At 43.2% G+C, this 26,554-nt stretch overlaps 1 protein-coding gene across 1 annotated transcript in view; it reads right to left on the bottom strand.

Annotated features, from left to right (window-relative positions):
• The window catches only part of SERPINE3 (serpin family E member 3), a 30,347-nt gene extending 6,519 nt beyond the window's left edge, over positions 1-23,828 (bottom strand). Inside the window, exons 1-5 of the mRNA XM_021678202.2 lie at positions 23,573-23,828; positions 18,108-18,341; positions 16,286-16,489; positions 14,587-14,785; positions 7,397-7,497 (exon numbers count right to left, since the gene is read on the bottom strand). Coding sequence (XP_021533877.1) covers positions 7,397-7,497; positions 14,587-14,785; positions 16,286-16,489; positions 18,108-18,341; positions 23,573-23,828 — 994 coding nt within the window. The remainder of the gene's footprint in view (positions 1-7,396; positions 7,498-14,586; positions 14,786-16,285; positions 16,490-18,107; positions 18,342-23,572) is intronic.
• Positions 23,829-26,554: the final 2,726 nt, after the last annotated feature.

Genomic DNA, 26,554 nt, shown 5'->3' with positions numbered 1-26,554 from the left:
ATTATAGTCCCCATGCTGTACATTACATCCCTAGAACTTATAATTGGAAGTTTGTACCTTTGACCACCTTCACCCAACCCCCCAACTCCGCCCCCTCCCTGCTCCTGGCAACTATCAGTCTACTCTGTGTTTCTGTGAGTTTGATTTTTTTAGATTCCACATGAAGTGAGATCATACAGTGTCTTTCTCTCTGATTTATTTCACTTAGCATAATGCCCTCAAGGTTTTTCTATGTTGTTGCAAAGAGCAGGATTTCCTTCTTTTTCATAGCTAAATATTCCATCAAAATATACATACCACAGCTTCTCTATCTATTCATCTGCTGATGGACACTTAGTTTTTTTTCATATCTTAGGCTATTGTACATAATGCTGCGATCACCATGGGGGCCCAGTTATTTCTTTGATAGTGATTTAATTTCCTTTGGGCACATACTCAGAAGTAGAATTGTTGGATAATGTGGTAGTTCTACTTTTATTTTTTAAGAAACCTCCATAGGGCTTTCCATAATGGTTGGACTGATTTAAATTCCCGTGAACAGTGTACAAAGTTCCTTTTCTCCACATCCTTGCCAACATTTGTTATCTCTTGTCTTTTTGATAATAGCCATTCTAACAGGTATGACGTGATATCTCGCTGTGCTTTTGATTTGCTTTTCTCTGATGATTAGTGATGATCAGCACCTTTTCATGTACCTGTTGGTTATTTGCATATCTTATTTGGAAAAACGTTTATTCAGATCCTCTGTCCATTTAAAAATCAGATTGTTATTATTATCTGCAATTAGGTTGTATGAGTTCCTTATATATTTTGGATATTAATCCCTTAGATATGTTGTTTACAAATATTTTCTCTCATTCTGTAGGTTTCCTTTTCATTTTGTTATTTCTTTTGCTATGAAGACACTTTTAGTTTGATGTAGTCCCACTTGTTTACTTTGGCTTTTGTTGCTAATACTTTTGGTGTCAGATCCAAAAAATGATTGCCAAGACCAATTTCAAGGAACTTTTCTCCAAAGTTTCTTCTAAGAGTTTTATGGCTTCAGACATTTTAAGTCTTTAATCCATTTTGAGTTAATTTTTGTGAGTGTTGTAAGATATGGGTCCAGTTTCATTCTTTTGCATGTGACCATCCAGTTTCCCCAACACCATTCATTGAAAAGACTATCTTTTCCCCATGGAGTATTATTGGCTTCTTTGTCAAATATTAGTTGACTGTATATGCATGGATTTAGTTCTGGGGTCTTGATTCTATCCCATTTGCCTACATGTCTGTTTTTATGCCAGTACCATACTGTTTTTTTTTTTTTTTTTTTTAAGATTTTATTTATTTATTTGACAGAGAGAGACACAGCGAGAGAGGGAACACAAGCAGGGGGAGTGGGAGAGGGAGAAACAGGTTTCCCGCCGAGCAGGGAGCCCGATGCGGGGCTCGATCCCAGGACCCTGGGATGATGACCTGAGCCGAAGGCAGACGCTTAACGACTGAGCCACCCAGGCGCCCCAATACTGTTTTGATTACTATAGCTTTGTAATAGAGTTTGAACTCAGGAAGTGTGATGCCTCCAGCTTTGTTCTTTCTCAGGATTGTTTTGGCTATTTGGGGTCTTTTGTGGTTCCATACAAATTTTAGAGTTGTTTTTTCCTATTTCTGTGGAGAATGCCATTGGAATTTTGATAGGGAGTGCATTGAATCTGAGGATTGATTTCAGTAGTATAGACCCTTTAACAATATTAATTCTTCCAATCCATAAACAGAGGATGTTTTCCCATTTATGTGTGTCTTTTTCGATTTCTTTCATCAGTGTGTTGTAGTTTTCAATGTAGAGATATTTCATGTCACTTGGTTAAATTTATTCCTAAGTATTTTATTGTTTCTGATGCAATTGTAAGTGGAGTTGTTTTCTTTATTTCTTTTTCAGATAGTTTGTTGTTAGTGTAAAGAAACACAACTCATATTTGTATGTTCATTTTTTATCCTACAACTTTACTGAATTTGTTGATTAGTTGTAATTATGTACCACTATTACAATATTAGAGAATCTGATTTTGACTATATATTTACCATTACTATTTACAATTACTAGAGATTTTTACATATTCATACATTTTTTCAGTGTTAATTAGCATCCTTATTTCAGCTTGAAGAATGTCCTTTAGCATATCTTGTAAGGCAGGTCTAGTGGTAATAAATTCCCTTAGCTTTTGTTGGTTTGGAAAAGTTTTATCTCTGCTTCACTTGTGAAGGACAACTTTGCCAGGTATAGTATTCTTGATTGGCAGTTTTTTTCTTTCAAAATTTTGTATATGTCGTTCCACTCTGTCCTGGCCTGTAGTTTCTGTTGAGAAATCCATTGATCATCTTATGTGGGTTCCCTTGTAGGTTGCTTGTTTCTTCTCTCTTGCTGCTTTTAAAATTCTTTCTTTGTCTTTAACTTTTGACAATTTAATTATAATGTGTCTTGGTGTAGCCCTTTTTGGGTTCAACCTATTGGGATTCCTTGGGCCTCATGAATCTGGGAGCCCATTTCTCTCCCCATTTTTGGAATGTTTTTGGCCATTATTGCTTTAAGTAGACTTTCCCTTTTTTTTCTTTAATCTTTTGGGATTCCCATAATGAGTATATTTTTTGTTTTGTGGAGTCCCCAATTTCCCACAGGCTTTCTTCACTCTTTCATTCTTTTTTTTTTTTCTTTTTGTTCCTCTGACTAGATAATTTGAAATGATTTATCTTCTAGTTGATTGTTTCCTCTGTTTGGCTGAGTCTTGTTAAAGCTCTCTATTGAATTCTTCAGTGCAGTCATTTTATTCTTTAGCTTTAGGATCTCTGTTTGTTTGGGTTTCTTGGTTTTGTTTTATTTTGATGGTTTCTATTTCTTTCTTGAACTTTTTATTTTGTTCATGCATTGTTTTTCTAATATTGTTTAGTTGTCTCTGTGCTCTTGTAGTCTGCTGAACTTCTTTAAGAGGATTGTTCTGAATTCTTTGTCAGGCAGTTCATACATCTCCATATTTTTAGGGTAGCTATTGGAGCTTTATTCATTTCTTTGGATGGTATATTTTTCTAATTTTTCATGGTCCTTGCTTCTTTGTATTGGTATCTGTGTATTTCAGTAAGCGGTCTCCTTTTCCAGGCTTTACAGTTTTGCTTTGGTAAGGAAACATCTTTACCAGTCAGCTGGTAGAATTTGTGGGCAGGTTGGGCTTACTATCATCATCTCTGTGTGGGCCAGCCTCTCTATTTTCTCTGAGTTTGCAGTGGGGTGCTGCTGCCTGGGTTCTGTGGCTGGATGGGACTGCTGGTTGGGTTCTGTATTCAAGCAGGGCTTCTCGGGTGGGCTCGCTGTTCAGGTGGAGCTTCTGGCTATGTCAGAGCTAGTGACTCAGCCTTTTCACTGTCAGGTTGAGCCCCTAAGTCTGCAATCAATTCTTGGTTGATGAGGGTTGTAGGCTGTGTTTCCTTACAGGGTGGTGCCACTGGTTGGACACCATGATTGGGTAACTATGAGAGGGATTCTACAATCTCTCCTGGTCAGGTAGTCTTATGCTGTGCTTCCCAACTGGATGGTGCTGCTGATTGGGCTCCATGTTCAGGTGGGGCTGCCAGCTGTGCCCTGAAGTTGGGTGGGGCTACAGGCTGGGCTCTGTGACTTGGTAGCACTGTGGGCTGGGCTACAAGGCTGCCCAAGGTCATTCTTCAGACTCATTGGTTATGTGGAGATAGGGGATATGCTCAACAGTTGGGCAGGGCAGCTGGCCAGGCTCTCTGCCCAAGCAGAGCTGTAGGATGGGCTTCTCAGCTAGCTGGGTTCTCTTGTCAGTCTTCCTCAATGGATGGGACTTGAGACTATGCCTAGCAGTTGGGTAGGGCTGTGAATTTGCCTTCCTGAAAGGTAGAGTGGTAGTATGGTCCACTGACTATGGACCCAAATTGGGCAGAACTGCCAACCAAGCTCTCTGGCTAGATGGGGCCACCAGCCTTGCCTTGCAGAGGGGCATTCCTGCTGGTTGGAGTCTTTGCTTGGGTACTGCTACAGGCAGGAACTTGGTCTGCCAAGGTTTGAGTGCTGGTTAATGTAAGCCTTGCCTCCCACTTCTCCATCTCTATCTGATTCCTAAGTTGTCCCCAGGAGGCAAGACCTGAATGGGTCTTCCAGAAGTGTCCTGCGACCCTGGAAGAGTTGGACGTCCACCTTGATTTTCTTTTCTCACTGAAGAAATTATAGTAGGCCTGAGAGGGTACTCTTGGTGCAGTGCTATGTCAGCCTGGAGGAGGGGTGATGCAGTCCAAGTGTAGCTGCTCCTCTTACCATTCTAATATGGTCCTTCTCAGTCTCTGTGGTTCAGAGGGGTGCTTCAGCTTCACATCTGGGTGCTGGGATTTCCACAGTGGTGACTTGTCTATGGACAGTGGCTAGTTGGTCTTCTTAGGAGGGGGACTGAAGTTGGGGATGACTTATCTCACCATCTTGATGATCTATTGTAGGTCTGATCAGTCATCTGGTGTGGCATAAATTAACTTCAGTATGTAACCAAACAACTATGTGTGGTTTGCTCATTTAAGTTGTAGTAACTCGGAGCTTGTAGTTCTCACTGAGCAGAGATTGGAAACTAATTATTCATTTATAAAAGTCCAGAATAAGATAGTTTCTTTGAAGTTTTAACTTTATGCAAAAGAAGTGTTTCTTGGATTAGGAAGCATGAGTTTGTATCAAAGTCTGCTGATCCTTCTGGTTGCTCAAGAAGTATATCTCCAGCTGGTAACTTTTGTGTAAGTGAAACTGGAATTACTCTTAAAAGCTTTATAACATGTAGTGTCAAGGGATGTCTGGGGAGAAAAACTATAACCTGGGCTCAATTGGGCCTCGAGATGCTACTGAACAAGTTTTTTTCAGGCAGCAGGAAAGGATTTGATGCCATGAAGGAAGAGACGAGTCACTTTTAAATGGGGAAGAACTTGAGTAAAATAATTCTGGGCATTGGAACCAAATGGAAAGAAAAGGCCAAATGTTCCCTGTGGTTTGGGCTTCTATCAATAGTACAAAACTGCTTGGTAACCTTTTATTAATTGTAAGAAGGGAGACAACATTTTCTGATGACTTATTTTCTGGCAAGCTCTCTGTTGATGCTTTGCTATATGTTAAAGAATTTTATTTCCGTAAGTAAGATGTGAGGTGGGTGGTAGCTACCTCATTTTAGGAATGATGAAACTATTTGTTAGATTAAGTCACCATGCCTCCATAATTAAGTCAACAGCCCACTTAGGCACAGAAGGACTAGTCTCTTGATGATGTTTAAAGAAGGGCATTGGAAAGCAATACTGTAGTTGGCAAACTTTATCGGTAAAGGGCAAGATATTAAATATTTTAGCAATTGCAGGCCATATGGCGTCTGTTGCAACTGCTAATTCTGCCATTGTAGCAAGAAAGCAGCCATAGATGATCTGTAAATAAATGGGAGTGGCTGTTTCATTAAAATTTTATTTACAAAAACAAGGATTGGGTCATTGCATGGTGAGCCCTGTGTTAGAGGAACAGAACTTTATGGGAGATAAGGCTGATGTGTTTTATCAGTAAGAGACATGAATTCAAGCTTCACACTTGGCACATGCTAACTGCTCGATAATTATTTAACAAGTTAGATCCATGAGCCTGTATTTCTGCTGGTTTGAACAAATCTACATAGACTTTAACTGCATTATAAAAAAGTACGAAAAAGTGTTCTTTCTAAACTAGATTGCTTGTTATAGCTTGTCAAGAGAGCTTATGGGTCTTGGAAGTCTTTATCAGTGGGGGAGCTGCATGATGTGGGTGGGTCAAGCTCAGTCCTATTTGAGGACATAGGATTAATGGCATTTTGAGATGTACTTCCAGGACATAAAGGCAGAGAGATTAAGAACTATAAAGGAACAATCAGTGAGTCACAATGATTAACTGAATATAGTGGTGTGGAAGAAAAGGTCAAGAATGGCCCCAAAGTATTGAACTAGAATGATCAAAGGATGAATAGTATCATCATCAACAACAGAAATTCTCTAGCCTAGCTCTGGAGTCATGAGAAGACACTGTGATTGGATTTTGCACATTATTAAAGATAGAGCTCACTCAAGTTCTTTACCCCTTCCTCTTTCCTTGACCTCTGATCCTTTCACTCTAGTCTTCCTCTTTTCCCTACAGTGTCAGATTATGCCTGTGTCACCAGGGAAAATTTCTGGTTGAGTCATTCAACCAAGTCAACAATATTTATTGACTATCTATTGTGCACCAAGCATTGTTGGGGGTGCTGTACGCAAACGTGACTATTGCTTTGCTTATCTCTTTGCATGTTTAGGTAATGAGTACAGCGCTGGTGGGTTTTAAACACTCTAGAATAGATCCTTTCTCCTGTGCTTTATTTGATAAGTAACTGCCATTTAGTTTGTCTGGTTACATCTAAAGCACAAGCCAAGACTGATTTTATGGACCAAATTCCTCTGTGTGTGTGTGTGTGTGTGTGTGTATGTGATTGCTTAATAAGATTTTGAGCAAAGCTTTAGAAAACTCTGTGTGATGAGGTTCTAGCATTTAAAATGGAGATTCTGAAGCTCATCAGGCAAAGAAAGCATCAAGGCCAATTAAAATACCTGCTACAGTATCATCTTCAGACAGATAATTTATTACTATCCAGAGCAGAAACAAACCTGAGCCTTTGGAGTTAGCAATAGTTTAACTAATGTCTTCTGAAAAGATTCTGGAACATAAGGTTTTGGCATTCCATTCTTTTTTAATATTTGATGTAAGTTCCCTCTCAGATCATAAGCAAATACAGCTCCTATTGATTAGTGTCTAGTAGGGGCAAAGAAATTTAATATGGACTTGGGAAAGGAGAACACTTTAGGGCAAGATTACAGGTACATGAGTAATTTGAAGAAAGGAAGTTGGATGGATGAGGGAAAGTTTCAAGGTTAGTTTATGAAAAGAGGACAGAAATGGTACAAGGAGGGAGGGAGAGGGAAGAGGTAGAAACAAAGGGTGACTGTGAGGCTGGCATGACAGTGGGAGGTCAGAATGAAGAGCTCTATTATTGCACCACTGTCTCTGGCATGCTCCCAGTCATGATAGGCAGAGGGAGAGTGAGTTGTATTGTGTTCTATGGCCATTGACCTCACCCTGAAGGTGGTCCCCAAAAACAGTGCTTAGAGGTCTCAAGAAACACTCCTCCCCCGCAAAGTCCAACCCAAATTTGGCTGTTTTCTGAAGCAACATATTCTTATATAAAGCAAAGTTTTCTTTATTCTTTTAAATAATGTTAACTCTGACCATACCATTGAAACCTCTGTAGATGAAAATCCCTTAATCAAAGTATGACAAAGCTGCCCCCAAGCACAATGCCAAAAAGCTTGAAAAAAGAAGTGTTACCTGAAATTCCTTTCAAATTAGCTTTGAGTGGATCAAAAAGATCGGTGACTCCCCAAGAATTTAAAATGCTTTTTAAATTGAAATGATTTTGGATCCTGAATCTAAAAAACAAAAACAAACCATCAACTTTCATTTAAAAATCTCATTCAAAATATTTTCATATACAACACATGACTGCCAAACTCCCTAACTTGGAAGTCAGGGATCTCCAGCCTCATTTCCAGCTTTATTTTTCATTGCTCCTTCTCATAAACCCTACCCCCTGACTAGTCGGACCACACAGGGCTCGCTCCCACCTCTAAACCTTTGCTTTTGCTGTTCTTTCCACGCCATCTCCTTTGATTGCCTCTGAGTTACTACCATGACTACCATTTCCTCTAAGCTCAATTCAATTGTTATCCTCTCCTTTCCTCTCCAGCTGTTTTGTGTCCTTTGGTTGCTAAGGCCCCATTAACACTTTGTTTGTCTTGCTCTTTTGGTGTATGGAATATTCTGCTTCCTATTACTATTATTTATGACATTATAAACTACTTGAGAAGAGAGGCTATCCCAGTCAATGTTTTATTTCCTAATAGTGCTAGACACGATGACAAGTGTTTTATGTGGATTATCTAATTTCATCTTCACATAACTATGTTATTATTATCCTCATTTTACAGATGAGAAAACTGAAGCCTAAAGAGATTAAGACACTTGCCCAAGATGACGTAATGAATACGTGGTGGAACTCAACACAAAGCAAGGCTGTCTGAGTGCAGAGCATGTGCTGCTGGCGTCTACTCTTTGCTACCTCCCATCTTGTGAGGCATCTCACATAGTAGGTGCAGAAAAGAAGCTGTTGATTAATTGACAATTAATAGAGTGTCTCATTTAATATGTTCATATTTTATAAGACATATTCTTGTGTTTGCTGTGTGCAGTGTGTGTCTTTGATGCATAGGAGGGAAGGAATGCAAGTTAAAGCTTTGGTTTTCCTAATAAGTCCTGTGAGCAGGAAGAATCAACACACCAACTTTGTAATATTTCTTCAAAGGCAAGGCATTTAAAATTTTACTGTTGAAGGATCCTTTTAAAGGATTGCTCACACAATTTTTCTTTGAAAATAAAAAAGTTTGAAATGGAATTTAGATGATCTTTTTCTATCAACTATGCAGAACTTGTAGGAAAGTAAAAAGACCGGACAAGACCATTTAATATCAAAGATCTTCATTGCCATACAAGACAATGTGACTAATATTTTAAACAGAAGCATCATATTTTCTCATAAATATATGTTTTAGAATAGTTTCCCAAAAAGGTTTTACGCCTTCTCCAACTATGCTGACATTCTCAAAAAAATATTTTGCACCACCTTTTCTAAAATTTTCTTAAATTCTTAAAACACATCCACCTTGAAAACTCTTACTGCTGAAACATATTGGTTAAGAGCATGGACTTGGGAGTGCAGTGCCAGGATTTGAATCCTGGCGCAGCCTCTTACTAACTGAGGGAAGTGGGGCAAGTTAGTTTACCTCTCTTTGCTTCCATTTCCTTATTTGTGAAATGAGCATAATAGTAGTGCTTAGTTATAGCTTTGTGAAGATTAAGTGAAATAATTCTTGTAAAGTGCTCAACAATGCCCAGCACACCTCATGCACTTATTGTTACTGCTGTGGTTTTATTGTTTCTCAGGGATATTGAGAAAAAAGCTCAGGGATGTTTGAAACCAAATATGGTGATTATGGTAGGTGATAAAACTGGGTAATATCATTTTTAGTAACTAAAGATAATAGTAAAAGTGAGGTATGACCATAAAAGGTGAGAGTGATTTTTTTTTTCTTGTATGGCTATGAAGGCCAGCCCAGAAGAAATGCTACAAAAATATCTTGAGTAAAAAAATTGCCCTTTACCAAAACCAGACAATGATATCATGAGTAAAGAAAACTACAGACTAATATCCCTTATGAATATAGATGCAAAATCCTCAACAAAATACTAGAAAATTGAATCCAGCAACATATAAATCCCACCATGACCAAGTGGGATTTATCCCAGGAATGCAAGGTGGGTTCAACATATGAAAATCAATCAGTGTAAAACACCAGGTTAACAGAATAAAGGACAAAGGCCACATGATTATCTCAATAAATGCAGAAAAGCATGTGAAAAAAATCCAACACCCTTTCATGAAAACAAAAATCACTTAATAAACTTGGGATAGAAGGGAAATTTTTCAGTCCGAAAAAGAGCCTCTACAGAAAACTCCCAGCTAGCATCATACTTAATGGTGAAGACTGAATGCTTTCCTCCTAAGATCAGATATAAGATAGGATGTCCACCATTTCTATTTAACATTGTCCTGAAGGGTGTGGAGGGCAATTATTCAAGAAAAAGAAAATGCATCTGGATTAGAAAGGAAGAAATAAACCTATCTCTATTCACAGACGACTTGGTCTTGTATACAGAAAATCTTAAGGAATACACACACAGAATGAAAAAATTCTTAGAACTAATAAATGAGTTCATCAGGGTGGGAGGATATGAGATCAAGGTACAAAAGTCAACTGTGTTTTTTTATATTAGCAATGAATAATCTGCAAATAAAATTTATAATAGCATCAAAAGGAATAAAATACTTAGAAATAATTTTAACAAAAGAAATGCAAAACTTGTACACTGAAAACTAAAAAATATAATCAAAAGAAACTAAGGAAGACATAAGTAAAATGAAAAAAGTCCTGTGTTTACAGATTGGAACAGTTAATATTGTTAGCAATATTCTCAAACTGATGTACAGATTAAACACAATCATCATCAAAATCTCAGCTGCCTTTTTTGCAGAAACTGATAAGCTGATCCTAAAATTCATATGAAAATGTATGGGACTCAGAATAGCCAAAACAATCTTGAAAAAAGAACAAAGTTGAAGGGCTAACACTTCCTGATTTCTAAACATTATAGTAATCACGACATTGTGTCATAGTGGTTAAAGTATAGACATTTGTGCCTATAGAATAGAATTGAAAGTAAACCCATTGAAATAAACCCATTCATTTATAGTCAATTAATTTCAACAAAGGTACCCAGAAAATTCAATGGGAGAAAGAATAGTCTTTTCAATTAATGGTGCTGGGACAACTGGATAACCACGTGCAAAGAATGAAATTGGACTTCTACCTCATAATACATACAAAAATTAACTCAAAATATAAGAGCTAAAACTATAAAATTCCTAGAAAAAAAACACAAACATAGATCTTTGTGACCTTGGTTAGGCAATGGTTTCTTAGAAATGACATCAAAAGAAGCATAAGAAATAAAAGAAAAAATACATTAACTGAACTTCGTTAAAATTAAAAACTTTTGTGCTTCAAAGGACACCATCAAGAAAGTGAAAAGATAACCCACAAAATGGGAGAAAATATTTGCAAATTATGAATCTGGTAAGGGACCAGTATCCGGAATATATAAAGCACTATTACAACTCAGCAATAAAAAGACAACCAATTTAAAAGTGGAGAAAAGATTCAAATAAGTATTTCTTCAGAAAAGATATGTAAATGGCCAGAAAGCACATGAAAATATGCTTGACGTCATCGGTTATTAGGGAAATGCAAATGAAAGTCACCATGAGAAACTACCTCACACCAACTAGGATGGTTACAATAAAAAGATGGGGGGTTTCTTCTCCTATAGCTGTTGTTATACACTGTTGTGAGGTCAGACAGGTTTCAGCCATCTTGCCTCCAGCCTGAGGGAGAAGCCAAAACACAGAGGAGGGCATTGCTGGAGGGCAGAGGAGGTGAATGCATCCTAACTAACGTAACTAAGAATAACTATATAGTTCCCGAATGTAAACTCTATAACATCCCTACTTTTTAACCCTTCCCTCCATTCAGAGGGACTTTAAAAAGAACTGTGGTAAAATATACACCACATAAAATTTTACCATTTTAAGGGCATTATTCAGTAACGTTAAGTATATTCACATTGCTGTCCAACCACCACTATCCACTCTGGAAATTCTCATCATACCAAACTGAAACTCTGCACTGCCACACGTCCCACATGAAGAGGGACTTACCAAAAAAGATGGACAATAACAAGTGTTGACAAGGGTGTGGAGAAACTGGAACCTCAAAATTGCTGGTGGGAATGTAAAATGGTATAGCCCCTTGGAAAGCTGTCTGGTAGGTCCTCAAGATGTAAAAAGTAGAGTTAACACATGACTCAGTATTTCCATTCCTGGGTATATAACCAAGATACCTGAAAACCTATACCCACACAAAAATGTACACATGAATGTGTTTCAGAAGCCAAAAAGTGAAAACAAGCCAGAAAGTTTCCAGGCACTTAAATGTCTATAGACCAATGAATGGATAAAGCAAAATGTAGTATATCCATACAATGGAAAATTATTCCGCCATAAAAAAGAATGAAATACTGATGCATACTATGACAAGGATGAACCTTAAAAACATGCTAAGTGAGAGCCGCCAGACTCAGAAGGCTACATGTTGTACGATTTCATTTATATGAAATATACAGTATAGATAAGTCAATTGAGAGCAAAAGTAGATTAGTGGTTGCCTAGGACACGAGTGAGGAGAAGGAATGTGGAGGGACTGCTAATGGGCATGGAGTTTCCTTTTGAGGTAAAGAAAATGTTCTGAAATTAAATAGTGGTGATGGTTGCACAACTTCACCAATATATTAAAAACCTCTGAATTGTATATTTTAAAAGAATGAATTTTATGGTTATGTGAATTATATCTCAGTTTTTTAAAAAAGAAAGAAAACGCCCATAGAAAAACACAATCCACACAGATGATGATTAGTAGCTTTTTGAAAGGAAGGCCAAAACTTCTGAATATATGAGATCTGACGGATTTTTAAAATACTCATAACAAACAAAGAGAAAAAGAGACACATACAAAAAACAGGCTCTTAAACACAGAGAACAAACTAGTGGTTGCCAGAGGGGAGGTGGGTGGAGGATGGGTGAATGGGTGAAATATGTGATGGGGATTAAAAGTACATTTATCATGATGAGCACTAAGAATTGCTGATTCATTATACTGTACACCTGATACTCTATAACACTGTATGTTAATTGTACTTCAATAAAAAAAATCCTATGTCACTTCTATTATCAGAAAAAAATGCTCATGCTTAGCTTCCTACTATGTCGATCTAATAACCAAGTGTCTTATTCATTAAACAAATATATATTTGACATTATTAGTCTTTCTTGTGGGGCATTACATCATTATGGATATAAATTGGCTTTCTTGATTATTCTTTTGGTATGCTAATATCATACCAAGACTAATTGTCCCTATATATTTTATTTCATTTCTTCATAAATAAAATATTACTTTGGAAGCTAGACATCATCATTCCATCCAGAATCTACTAATACACTCTTTGGTGATGCTTAACCCAAAGGCACACCTCACTGCCACACGATTTTTGCACTGCTACTCACAGTGTGCAAAAGTTTTTGCTCTTGCTAAATGAAAAACTCAGGCTGGCTGTAAAGCAGATCATATTAAATGATGAATGAATGATTTGCAGAACTAGAGGTAAGTTCTTGCCCAAAACTTGACTTGTGTCTACCATGGTCCAAAGTTTTGTACCCAGATTTAGACCTAAAACCTAGTTTTAATTCTTTCTCTATTTATTCCTTCAAGGGTTTGAAGCTGCTTCTTTACTTGGTGAGTTTTGCTTGTGAAACAGCCTCATTTTGCTAAAACCTTCTATCCTTCTTGGACGGCAGGCTCGATAGTCTTAGGGAGGTAAAAAAGAAATCTATTAGGATAAGGTCAAGTGTTGACTAAGACTGTGTTGTTATGATCTCTGCCATCCCATCCTGTCCCTGTCTTCGGGGTTTTTCAGATCATTCCTCTGAAGGTGGACTCAGAGACAGTGGAGGGCTCTCAGAGGAGCTGGGCATCTTGCTGGGGCCTCTTCCTCACAGCAGCCACTCCAGGATGAGGCCAGCCATCTGTCTCCGCATTCTGAAAAGATTGCAAATTCCTGCACCGTGTTGCACTTTCTCTCTACTTTTCACATTGAAAGCTCCTCTTCCTTCCCCGAGCTTCTCTCAAACATAACAGAAAGATTAGTGTTGCTTCTGTTCCATGCTAGAGAAGATCTGTTGAAATATCCCGTCTTTGTGCTTTCATTTGCGGTCCAGATATGTGGTTTGGAGAGACACAGTCTTTATCTTAGAGTTACCTTCTGCCCTGGTTATGCCAGATCCTACTTTAGACCTTGGCCCTTAACTCACTGGGGTCTCTCTTTGTGTGTTTTTATTTCAGTGTCTGGGCTTATTTTTAATTCCTCGAAGGAGCACTGCCAAGACCACTGGCTCCTTGCTGCTGAGGGCCTGGTCAGCAGAGGAGGCCAAAGCGGCCAGCAGGAAGGAGCGTGAAGAATCCACATCCCGAGCCCTCGGAAAACATTCCTTGTTTAATGCTGGTCTACAAATTAATTACAAGTTTACTCTGATTTCAAATGTACCAGAGAAGCTTATCATTTAAAGAAGTTCAATAAGGAATTCTTTGTCAAGTAATGAGCTTTGCAGATAAGTTTTGCTTTGGAAAAGCAAAATCTAGAACCATCATTTAACTTTTTGACAATTTGTATTTGTACCTATTGGGTTTTCTTAAAGAAAAGCTAAACTCTATTGAGAAAGAATGAGAACCTTCAGCACAGAGACTAAAAGTCTTGAATTTTTTATACCTTAATTTGCCTTCTGATCAGAATTACTTTGGTATTTGCTCAATTACATAAACTATCTTGCCTTTTTCGTTTTGGAAAAATGTTGTATACTGTTAGGATGTGATCAGATTTGGGGCACATTCCTCCCAGGTAACTGCACTGTTCTTTCACTGCTCAGAGAACTGGTTGTAGCTGAAGCCTGGGGATTCCAGTCCGGTCCAGTTAAGGCAGAGTATCTTCTCTTGAGAAGACCCCAGGAAATTAATTCTGTTCTGTTTGCATCATGAGCTAGTCAGTAGAGACTCTAACCTGGACCCCAACTCTAGGGTCACTCCTCCTTGGCCTAACCTCTAGGGGTCCATTAGACAAGTGGGTCCAGTGGTTAAGGACAGACTCCAGAGTGAGACCACCTGGGTTCTCTAATCCAGGCCTGGCCAACTGGATTAGGCTGCTGAGCACCCCATAAGGACGATGCAGCCACTCACCTGGGCAGGAACACGTCCATTCTGGCTCTCCTGAGGCTGGAGGTCCAGATGCGGAGAATGCTGGCTGTGAGGTGTGGCTCAATGAGGCTCAGTGGGGTGTCTTTGTCACGAGGCAGAACCAGGAGCAGACTCACTGAACTTCCCAGGTAAGGCAACTCTAGCACCCTCACCTGATGGCCTGCATGGTCCTGGAACTGGCCTGGGGGTCAGGAGAGGAGGGTGGGGTATTAGTTCTGTCCCAGGAGCCGGGGAAGGGCCATCTCACAGAACTGGAAACAATACATTTTATTAACAGGTATCTACCTCACCCTCAGGAAGCAGTTGAGGCCAAAGACTGTCACCTTTTCTGATCTTAAGACCTAGAATTTCTAAGATACCCTTGAGTCACAGGGCCTGCAGTGGCCAGGCACGGTGGGGCTAATGGCACATGGGAGAGCCATCTATCGTCTTTGTTGTTTGTTTGTTTTTAAATTCATTTTTTTAAAAAAAGATTTTATTTAAGAGAAAGAACAAGCAAGAGAGAGCATGAGCGGGGGAAAGGGAGAGAGAGAAACAGACTCCCTGGCTGAGGGAGCCCGACGTGGGGCTCGATCCCAGGACACTGAGATCATGACCTGAGCTGAAGGCAGACGCTTAACCAACTGAGCCACCCAGGCGGCCCATCTTAAAGGGGAAGCCATTCCAATCCTGGCCTTTTGTGGCCATGTAGGGACCCAGGCTCTTTGTGCCAGATCTTTCTTTCAACAAAAGCTTTAAGCCCAGATTTCACATAAAATTGGGAAATGTTATGCAGCTGACAGATCAACCAGCATGGGTCACAGCAGCGCTGGGGAAAACATTGGGAACAAGAACTATAGTAGTCATAAATACATATTTACTTATCCAATCGACGTTCTTCCACTCTCATCTTACTTGACCTCAGCTAATAATTACTTGTTGAATAAACAAATGATTAAATTGTGATGAGCACTCACAATGCATCCTGCATGGAATCAAAGCAGGATCATAGCACATTTTCCAAATGCTGGAGTTCCTAAAACACTGTCTCACTGGAATTAGTCCCCCAGCTGGAAGGGCTGAGCCTGCAAATGAGGGCTTCGAGAGAGGTGTGTGGGAACAGGTGGCTGGGTCCCTTCTCCTCTTCTCCTCTTGCCTTGCTGGGGCTCCATGGAGGCGTCCACGCTGCGGGCCAGCCTGCAGGTGGGGGCTCCTGGCACTGGCTCGGCACTCCGCGCACCTGCACCCCAGTGGGCTGGGATGAGTGACCATCCAGGCAGGGCGGGCAGGCGCAATGACAGATGTCAGGTCCACGGGGGCGCGCTCTCAAAAGCTTTCTAGACTGGACTCAATCTTCCGCCCTTTCTCAGTGCCAAACCGTGAAATGGCTGTTCATTTCATGGGGGTGCCTGTGGGGGTGGGGGTGGTCTGGTCCAAACATTTTTGGTTTTATACTAACTCCTCTTACTTACTAGGTGCAGAGGGAAATGTCAAGCGTGAGATTCGATTTCTGTCCCCCACCCCTGCTTCCTCACTGTCCTCTCTGGGTATTCCTGCCCCCTGGGCTCTCCTTGCCCCGCACCCACCTCACAGCAGAGGAAAGGCAGAGAAACAGTGCGGGTCCTTCTAGAGCAGACATGGCCCACATTGCTCCCGTGTTCCTCTCACTTAAGACGGCCCTGCGAGTGGGGAAGGAGCTCACCGTAGTTGACCTCGGCCATTTGGTACATCATGGGGACCTGGAGGACGAGGCCCTGGGCGCCGGTGAAAGGCAGGAGCTGAGTGTCCGTGGAGGAGAACCTCTGCCGCCAAGTGCTTTGGAAGGACATGGTGCTCACTAGTGCCAACTGAGCAAATGCCCCGCCGCCGCCGCCGCGCTCCCATGTAGGGCCACCTGCGTCGTCACCTGCAAGCCGGAGAGTGACTGTGTTGCTGAGACTGGCGCACCTGTCCCGGCAGGTTCCCGGGCATCCCTGAGGTTGGGCTTGTAGCCTGCTTGTTGGTGTCATCAGTTGGGGAACTGTGGTGTTTGTAACTAGCTATTGCTGAAGACCATGCTTTTATCCTTTGCAGAGCGGATTGGGAGGCTCTGGTACGTCCCAGCGGGGCGTTTCCCGAGGGGGCTTCGGCGTGCATACCTCCGGCCGGGGAGGCACTGGGTGTTGTGGTCGGGCTGCTGCATGGTCTCCCCACTCCCCTTCCCTCCCACCCCACCACCCCAGCTGCTGGGCCTCATCTCTGGCAGAGTCTTTGCTCAGCCAGTCACATCCAGGGCATGGTCTTTAAATTCCATGCATTACCAGAGAGAAGACAACAGGCTCGGGGATGGTTGTTGCCCCAGCCCTTTATTAATAAAAACACACGGTGTGCTCGGTTCGAAATCCTTTGACTAACCCTCCCTGACGCCTCCCACCAGTTCAATTGTTATTCCCAGTTTTTCAGAGGGGGCACCAAAGCTTGGAGAAGCTGTCCCAGGTCGCATACTTGTGAGTGGCAAAGCCACCACCACCTAGCTGCTCAAGACAGAGACCTTGGATCTGAACCCAAGCAGCCCGGCCCCAGACTCCAGGCTCTTCCCTGGCTGCCCCTCTTCCACAGAGCACAATCACCGGGGGGGGGTTGACCGCAGCTGTGTGGCCTGGCCCCATCCCCAGCACAATGAATTAAACACTTTTAAGTACACTGAAAAGACATTGTGAAACACTGGAGAAAACTGACAGAGAGGGAGTTACTGATAAATTGATATATCTTGAACATTCTCCCTATTTCTGTGTAACCTTTGTAATTATACGGAATGCTAGAGGCAGACTGCCTGGGTTGGGATCCTGGCTCTGTGCCTCAGTTCCTCTCTCTGTAAACTGGGACAATAGCAGCACCTATCTCCTGGGATTGCTGTGAAGGTGAACAGACATAATGAATATGGAGTACTTAGAAAAGTGCTAAATCAGTAAATGGAACCTCAGTAAATGTAATAAATTTTCACCATCTTTAGTAATTCCACTTGCATGATACACAGGTCCTATAACTCAAGGAATCATCCCTAACTGCTGGGCAGTTAGGTTATTTCTAAGTCTTTCTCCTCAATAACACTGGGTTAAGTGCCTTATTACGTATAACTTTTTCTTCTCTTGAATTATTTCCTTAAGCTAAATTCCAAGAATTTCTTTGGCTTCTACTGTATTTTGCTGTCACAGGATGGTAACTGTAGATGACAGCAGAGCTGCGGGGGGGAGGTGTCAGAGATTCACCTTAAGGGAACAGGTGCTTAGAACAAAGCCTGCAGGGCTCCCCTGGAGGTAGGAGGCTCTGAAGAGCCCCCTTCTGTGTGTGTGTGTAGGGGGATGGGCAGAAGGAGGCCTTCTAGAGCACGTCATTTAAGAGTAGCGTCTCCCAAGAGGACAAACTTCTGCTGCAACTGAGGGTGACCTGAGTATCCATCCACGTGGCTTCTGACCAGCAAGGCCTGGTACCTGTGTCTATGGTCCTCTGACATTAGCCTCTCCAAGGTGAATGGTTTCTTTTACCTTTGATCTTCCCGGAGGCCCATTCATTGGCCTGGCTGCCGATACTGTTCAGTTCACTGAGGTGGGCTGGCTCTATGCTGCTGTTGGCCCACTGGGAGATGTGCTCCACAAAGCAGGGGGAGAGTGGCGTTCCTGCTTGCACAAAAAGGGTGCAGGCCAGCTCCATCTTGGTGCCTTGACCGGAGTTGAGTAGTGTGGCGTACACAGTGCGTAAGAACTCTTTCACCCTTTGGTCTGTGAAAAAGGTGTTGGGATAAATTGACAGTGGTGAGTGTAGGTAAGGAGTTAGCACCATCCCTCTGCGCAGTGCACTGAAATGGGGCCTCAGCCACACCACTCTGTCTCAGAGGTTCATCCACCAATTACAGCCGATTTGGGGAAGTCATAACTAAATTGCTCAGGAATTGGCCTGGATCCACAGATTAAAAGCTGGGGGGAAAGCCATGCAAGATCTGAGAGAAATCCAGCTGTGATTAAGACAAATAGAAAATCACTACCAACATCCCAGAGGCTATTCCTCCTTAACTTCTTGAGTCAGACATGTGGAGCAGACATGTTGAGAGTACAGAGGGCTGGGAAAACTGCAGGTCAGGTGTACAGGGCGATGGGGCTGCAAATATTTAAGAAGTAAGTGGATTTATGGAAAGCATCATAAATAACAAGGACAGACGGTGGTCACGGTGTCAAATTGTCAATATATCTTGTACAGGGCCTTAGATCCGTTCCCACAACTGCAGGTCGCAAGCCCAAGGGACATTTAGATGGGGCCTCTTTCAGCACTCTGCTTTCGATTTGAGAAACACAGAGGAAAGGTAAGAACGCCTCCCATCCCCCATCTCCCTAAGACCCAGTGGACAGCTGATGCTATTAATGTCAGCAAGAACCTGCAAGAATGTTGAGGAAATAATAAGCGTTTGAGAGAGTCCATAGTTTCCACCTTCTTGGATGGCGGCTGGACTTCTATTTATTTACTACTTACACAGGAGTTTGCTTCCTTGTTTCCATAATCCATAGTGGATTTCTTTTTCACGATATTATTTACAAGCTGTGGCCTTTAGTCTCCCCTAGGAGTATCCCAGGCCACCCCTGAGACATGGAAGCTGGGCTTTTCCAGCAGTCAGCTCCCCTTCCTGTGCAGGCTTCCTCTGGAACAAGGCCCTTCGCTTGTCCTCCTTGCCTCTCCTTCCTCCTAGGCACAGCCTTGTGGCTAGCCACAAATTGGCCCTGGGAGACACATGTTTTGCCCCTTCCTCCTACACTGCCCTTCTCTGGCCCTCCCAGGGCACCTGTTGGAAGGAGTCTCTGACATGGCGTGGGGTCCCTCCATTCCAACACCTGTCATGTGTCAGAGGCCAGGCTGGGGGATGGCAGCAGACCCCCAAGTTGCTTGGCCAAAGTTCTCCGGAGGGGCACAGGCCCCCAGAATACACCCTGGCCAGGGCCCCCGCCACCGGGCTACAGATCGCAGCTGTAGACAGATTTCACTCGCCCAGAAAACTCTCGTGACCAAAGCTACTTCTTAGAATCCACAACTGTAAAAAACAGACTTGGGTTGTATACCTCGTGAATTGCAGCCTAACTCCAGTGCTTTTCTTTTAAGGAGAAAAGAAATGAATGAAAAAAAAAACTTATTGCCAGATTTTCCTCACTGAGGAAGGTCATATGTATTTATAAAATCATGTCCCTGTAAAATGTTGACCATCTGCTAGGACAAAGTGAGACATTTCACTGGTCCATAGTGTAGGGTGACCTCCTCTCTGTCCTCTCGCCCAATCTGGGCCAGGGGACCAGCTGTTCTTTTAGCTAGAAATGTTAAAGTAGCAGAGTTAATTGGCTGGAGAAAGCTTTTCTCCACCTGAGCCTAGTGTGTCCCTGCCCATTTGCACAGGAGAAGAGCTTTCCTAGATGCTGTGGAATATAAGTGTCAGTATAAGAAATACGGTGTTCACAGACTCTGGGCTACATTCACGGTCACATTCAATCCTCTCAACGAGCCTGTGAATTCACTGCTATTGTGACTCCCATTTCTAGGTGAAGGAGCTGGGCTTGGACAAATTAATAAGCTTGCTCGGTGTCACTGGGTGGTTGGACGTGGCACTTCACCGCCCTCCTGCCCGTCAGGGAAGGGACGGGACATCCTGCTTTGCTCTGGAGAGCCGCTTCCTCTTGTGAGGCTCTGGAGCACAAAGCCACCCATTTTGCTGTATGACTGTGAGTGTCCCAGGCCCGTGGCCGTGATGGGGCAAGAAGGACTGGTGATGTGAGCCATGAGAACAGCACCTCCCTTACAGTTCTTTGAAAGAGAATCGTGTCACTGCTGGCTTAACTCCTCTCCCTCCCCCTCCGGAGAGCATCTTTCTTGCTGGAGGGCAGGCTAGGTAGATCTCACAGAACGATGAGAGAGGGAAGAAGGCGGAAGGAAAGAAAGTTTTGGGCACTGCCCTAGATCAGGAATGTAGTGAGCGCGGTGTGATTGAAGAGAGGGTCTCTCGGATGGCCACAGAGAGGGAGGAAAGTGCTAGAAGAAGAAATGGTATTTTCTCATGAATTTCCCTTGCTACAGATGAGCCTTTTAACTCATTTGTGAGACCAGTGTGGAGAGTGCCTTCCTTTTGAGTCAATTTGCTGAACTGAACTTCCCGAATGTGACACGGAATCTGGTGGGACCTGACTTCGTAAGGTTAATGAATATAAAATTCTCAAACAACAAACTTGGTGATGCTAATGTTTTACTTGCCAGAAAATTACAAGTGGGCTAAGTTGAGGATGATGTCAAAAGGTTTGGTTGGGCTGAGGGAATAATGGGGATGGTTCTGATTAAAAATTAAAAAAGGCAAGGTACTTATATCTTTATGCATCTGCTCGGGGGCTTAGAGTGGGTTGGAGGAATTGTGGAAAGAACATAGGATTTGGGGTCAAAATCTCTGGGACTTGAATTCTGGCTCTGCCACCTGCTGAGTCTTGCCAAATCGTTAATATCTGGTTTCATTTATAAAATGGGGATTATTAATGTATGTGGTTTCTATGAGGATCAAATGATATAATGACTGGAAAAGTGAAATCCATACCATCATCAAACAGAGTTTTTTCCCAAGAGCCAGGCCACCTTCATTTCTGAGGCTTCTGTTCTTGGCATTATTCTTGTGCTTAATAGAAAGCTATAAAGTGTTCTTTATCAATTTATCTAGAAAAGCACCAGAACTCCCTCTAACTCGGAACATCAGGAAATTGGGTGTTTTGTGTGGTGAAAACAAAGGTGCTCTTTAGGGATACCGCCGGGGTCCGTTCTGAGTCTCACGCTGTGCTTGTGTGACCAGCAGGTAGGAATCCTAGCAAAGCTCCTGGTGGTCACGTATGGGCTGGAAACGCAGTGAGAACAAGACAATGCTGATGTGCCCCACTGCAAACGTGAATAGGTCTTTCTGTTGATTAAACCGGAACAATGCCCCAAGACCCTGGAATGTGCTTGAGGCTGCTTTTTATACATTTTATTGGTCTGCATTGACTTTTAAAAGGAAGCCTGGGGGCGCCTGGGTGGCTCAGTTGGTTAAGCGACTGCCTTCGGCTCAGGTCATGATCCTGGAGTCCCGGGATCGAGTCCCACATCGGGCTCCCTGCTCGGCAGGGGGTCTGCTTCTCCCTCTGACCCTCCCCCCTCTCATGTGCTCTCTCTGTCTCAAATAAATAAATAAAATCTTAAAAAAAAAAAAAAAAAAAAGCCTGGGTCCGGGCAGGTAGTGGGCGTTGACGGGTTATTTTAAACAGTGCACATGGTTCTCTGAGCTAGGTTGGGGCAAACCAAAGTACAGGGGTATTCTATTAACTGGAACTCTAGAAGTGGCACATCCCTGTTCATAAAAATTAACCATGGCTCTGTAAGATAATAAAGCAGCCTGTGAGTAAGAAAAAGGGTGGGATTATGTTCCACGGGGTTTGACTATTAAGCATTCTTGACATTTGATAATTCTCAAATGGGGTCTATGGCACCCTGTTAATCATCCTATTTGGTTAGCCAGGTACCGTGACCATACCTGACAACGGAGAAAGGGCTATAATCAGTTCCCTTTCTCAGCGGTATAGCTACGCTTGCACTTCTCTCTGTCCCCTAATGCTGACTTTTGTGAGACTCTGTTTTAGGGCTGAAATGCCTGTCTCTCTTTCACACGCCTATTTATTCTTCATAACTCAGCTCAGATCCCATGTCTTCTGGGGAGCCTTCCTGAGCTGCCAGTGGGATAAATCCTTCCCTCCCCGTGCTTATTCCAAATAAATACACTTACTGCACTGCATTAGGGCGGTATTTCTATGTGCATCGTTCCTATGAGACTGAGCTGCTTGTGTTCAGAGTTTTCCCTGTCACTCTGGATGCTGAGTTCCTGGCACAGCACCAGCTCGTGCAACAGGAGCTCAGGAGTGCTTCATGGATTGCATTGTACTGAATCTAATGTGGATGAAGAATGCGTCCTTGGATGTGTGCATTTCTGTGATATTCTTGCTGAGAAAAATGAAGCTGGCCGGCAGGGTCATGAGAGTTGTTTTGGCAGGGGACAGGGCGTGGATGGTGGGGGATGGGATGTACAGCTGTTGCCTAGTGGCCCCATATCTTACTTGCCACCTCAAGATTCTAGCTCAAAGGAAGCTCTCACTGAGGCTGTGTGGGTATCAGTTCTTATACTTTCTAGAACATATTAACTTATACAGTTGCAACTCCCATCCTTTTTTATTGATATCTTATTCTAAGATTGAGAAGCCAAAGCTATGTGCATGAGTGTCTGGGGTAGCATGGAGCTGGTAGGTGGGCCCTGGGGCCAGGCATGGAGCCAGAGGCCCCGAGTGTAGGCTAGGTATGGCTGACCCAGAGTTCACAAGACTCGGGCCGCTGCTGACAGAGCTGCTCGAAACTACATAATCACGGAGTTATGTTGGTAGCGATCGCACTGGCTAGAAAACACAGATTTATGAAAGTAGGTGGCTCAAGGCCATGGGCTCTGGAACTAGACAACCTGGGCTTGAGTCTCAAGTCTGCTACTTACTAGCTATGTGACGCTGGGCAAGTTGCTTAAACTCTCGGTGTCTATTTGCTCATCTCTAAAATAGGGATGAGGTATCATTTCATCATCTATCTAGCTATTGTGTCTGGTTTCTCCGAGCATCAGAAGACAGAATGGCAATTGTGTTGTTGTGACAATTAATTAAATTACTTTAAATTACAAGGTGCTTTGGACACTTCTGGGCACCTGGTAGGCTCTGCAGAAGGGCTAGTGAAATGAAACTGAGGTTAGAAGGGAAACCGAACGATCATCCAGGGGACCACGATCCGAAGTTGGCAGGCTGCCTGTGGTCACCCTTCTCTCCTGGCGGTTGGCCAGTGCCAGCCGCTGGATTCGGAAATCCCCCACCCCCTGAGGAAGCCTGAGCGGGAGCGGGAGCAGCAGAGGGAACAGGAGTGCGAGCAGTCCTCTTACCGTGGATAGCGTAACCCAGCGCTCGTGCCAGCTGCTGGCCGGTGTTCCCTTGGGCTCCGAACTGCAGGATCTCCAGAGGGAGCGACACGCCGGCAGGAGAGATGACGACGTTGGTTCCATTTCTAGGGGCTGTCGCGTCCTGGTAGAGGCGAAGCGCGAGCTCAGTGTTCAGCAAGGTCAGGTCCTCGCGGAGGTCGCCCTGTCCTCCATGGAGGCAGGAGTGAAGCAGGAAGAGCGTGAACAGGCCCAGCCGCATGGAGGCAGGGAGGCTTCCTGCAGCTCAGAGGGAGGAGATGGAGGGTGAGGCAGACAGTCCCCTTCTGCAGAGAACTGGTCTGGGTTCGGGGCTCACAATGGCCGAGGGAGGCGTTCCGGGGCAGTGCTGCTCACCTGCCCCCAGCCTCATCTCTCACCCGCTGCTTCGCTGCATCCTGTTGTGTCTGCATTAGAAACACGCGCCGTGAAGCCACACTGTGAGCTGGAAGGATTTTAGGCGCTTTGTCACTTGCTAAACGTATGACTTTGGCCAAGGCTCTCGTCTGGTCAGAAGTAAACCATTGGGTTGGGAAAGAAATGTAAGAAGTACATCCTACTCCTATTTCTTGGTATTTAGCCAGCTTAGAGCTGTGCCGTGTCTATCATGAATAATAATAATTAATAATAATAATAAATTACATAGTATTTTACAAAAGACTTTGTATTTTCTCAGTTAATCATTGCAATAGTCTTACAAGGTAGCTGTATTTCCAATACAGGGGGGATGAGATTTAAAGCACTTGGTGAATCATTTAAGAAAATATATGGGCTAGGGAGGCCTGAGTGGCTCAGTGGGTTAAGCGTCTGCCTTCGACTCAGGTCATGATCCCAGGGTCCTGGGATCGAGCCCCACAGTCGACCTCCCTGCTCAGTGGGAAGCCTGCTTCTCCCTCTCCCTCGGCCGCTCCCCTGGCTTGTGCTCACTCTCTCTCTCTCTCTCTCAAATAAATAAATAAAAAATCTTAAAAAAAAAAAGAAAATACATGGGTCAGTGTCCATCAACAGATGAATGGATAAAGAAGAGGTGGTGTATATATACAGTGGAATATTATGCAGTAATAAAAAGAATGAGATTTTTGCCATTTGCAACAACATGGATGGAGCTAGAGAGTATAATGCTAAGCGAAATAAGTCAGTCAGAGAAAGACAAATACTGTATGATTTCACTCATGTGGAATTTAAGAAACAAAACAAAACAAAAAGAAAAAAAGGGAGAGAAAAAGACAAACCAAGAAACAGACTCTTATTTATAGAGAACTGATGGTTCCCAGAGGGGAGGGGGCCGGGGGAGGGGGGAACTAGGTGATGGGGATCAAGGAGGGCACTTGTGATGAGCACCAGGTGATGAGTGGAAGTGTTGAATCACTATATACATATATAGAAGAAAGAAAACACATGACTCAAGCCTTGGTCTCCCATGAGTGATACATAAAACACTAAGGATATAAATGCACATGAAAATAGTGATACATGAGCTAATTGTGCCTAGAATAGCAGAATTCTTGTGATGTGAACGATTGTCATAAAAAAAGCGCTTTCACAGACAGGAGAATTATAGCAGTATCGCTCCTACCGAAGAATGGTACCCCTCCAAGGAAGAGAGGGCACTAGCTGGAAATTAATGCAAAGAAGAGAAAGGCCAAGGGGTTTTCAATGACTATGGCACACATACAGCCCTCAGCAATTTCTGCTCAGTTATCTAACTCTGGTGTCAGACAGGATTGGCGTGAGAGAAGCCCAGTCCAAAGTCCCTTCCTATGAGGAGTTGGCAAATAAGGCCATTGGGCTCAACGATGTGTACTTTGGATAAAAGTGCAAGATGGAAAAGCATCTTCCCTGCAGCCAGGCACAAATGCAGGGTTTGGATGCCTTGGTACAGTAGGGGTAGACTGTGTGTGTTTGTGTGTGGGGGGGTGTCTTTCCGTGTGTTTGGAGGAGGCAGGTCCTAGCCCGGGTCATTTGTGAAATGACCAAGTCCCAGTGATCATGCAGCTCCTCTGACCTCCCACAAGGACACTCAGCAATCAGGCTCCTGTGCCCCTGTGCTCCCCGTGACCACATCCCCGCCATGGTCCGCCACGGACGAGCTGCTTACTCACGGACTCTTGCCTCAGACTGTTGGGTCTCCTTGCTTGCTTCTCTTCATGTGGGTCTCCAGCATTAACGGGCTGCCCTTTTTAAAAAGTGGAGCAGAGTCCGCTTTGAATCACAAGACAGCACAGGGAGGAAGCTGGAAGTGGCCGTCTCTGCCGGCGATGTCTCTACCACTCGGTCCAAATTCCTGGAGCCTGAGGTCCTGCAGAGAGCCAGGGGAAGGAGCACGGCCCCGGGGGCAGCAAAGCCCAGATCGGAAACAGAGCAGGCCCTGGGGAGGGAGCCAGCCACACCCGTCAAGCCTTCTTAGGCTTGTGACCTGGTTGTACCAGCAAGGGACCCCTCATCCAGCCCTCTGTCACTTTGAGGAATTCCGCTGATAACTCTGCCGGCCCGGCTTTTGCTGGGTACCAGGTACCTAACGCTTCTCCCCTCCTCCTGGGAAGAGAACAATACATCAGTCATTGGGCACTTGAAACTTGTAGCAAAGGACATTCTGCAAAAGAGAAAAAGGAAACAATCCAAGATATGGCATAATAAGATTGAAACAGGGTGACGTGCCTTATTTATTACTAATCAAGTGAGGGCATCTGTTTATCTGTAATATAGGCACCATTAACTGTCTTTTTCTTCTTTGATACAATAGTTAATAAATCCGATGACTTAATTTGAGAAAGAAACTATGTTGTCCATGAGTAAATGCTCATTGGGGGAAAGCATAAGCAGATTCTGTCGAAAGTCTGTCCTTGTGACCAATTCAGAATTCCATACATTTCTATTAGGGTCTTAGGCATCATATTAAGTTCAAAATAGATGATAGGCTATAAATTGTTACAAGTTAAAGAAAAGAAA

Source organism: Neomonachus schauinslandi, chromosome 3 (assembly GCF_002201575.2).
Source record: "Neomonachus schauinslandi chromosome 3, ASM220157v2, whole genome shotgun sequence".
Taxonomy (NCBI): Eukaryota; Metazoa; Chordata; class Mammalia; order Carnivora; family Phocidae; genus Neomonachus; species Neomonachus schauinslandi.
Note: the sequence above shows the minus strand (reverse complement) of the source record. Positions and strands in the feature narration are given on the sequence as shown.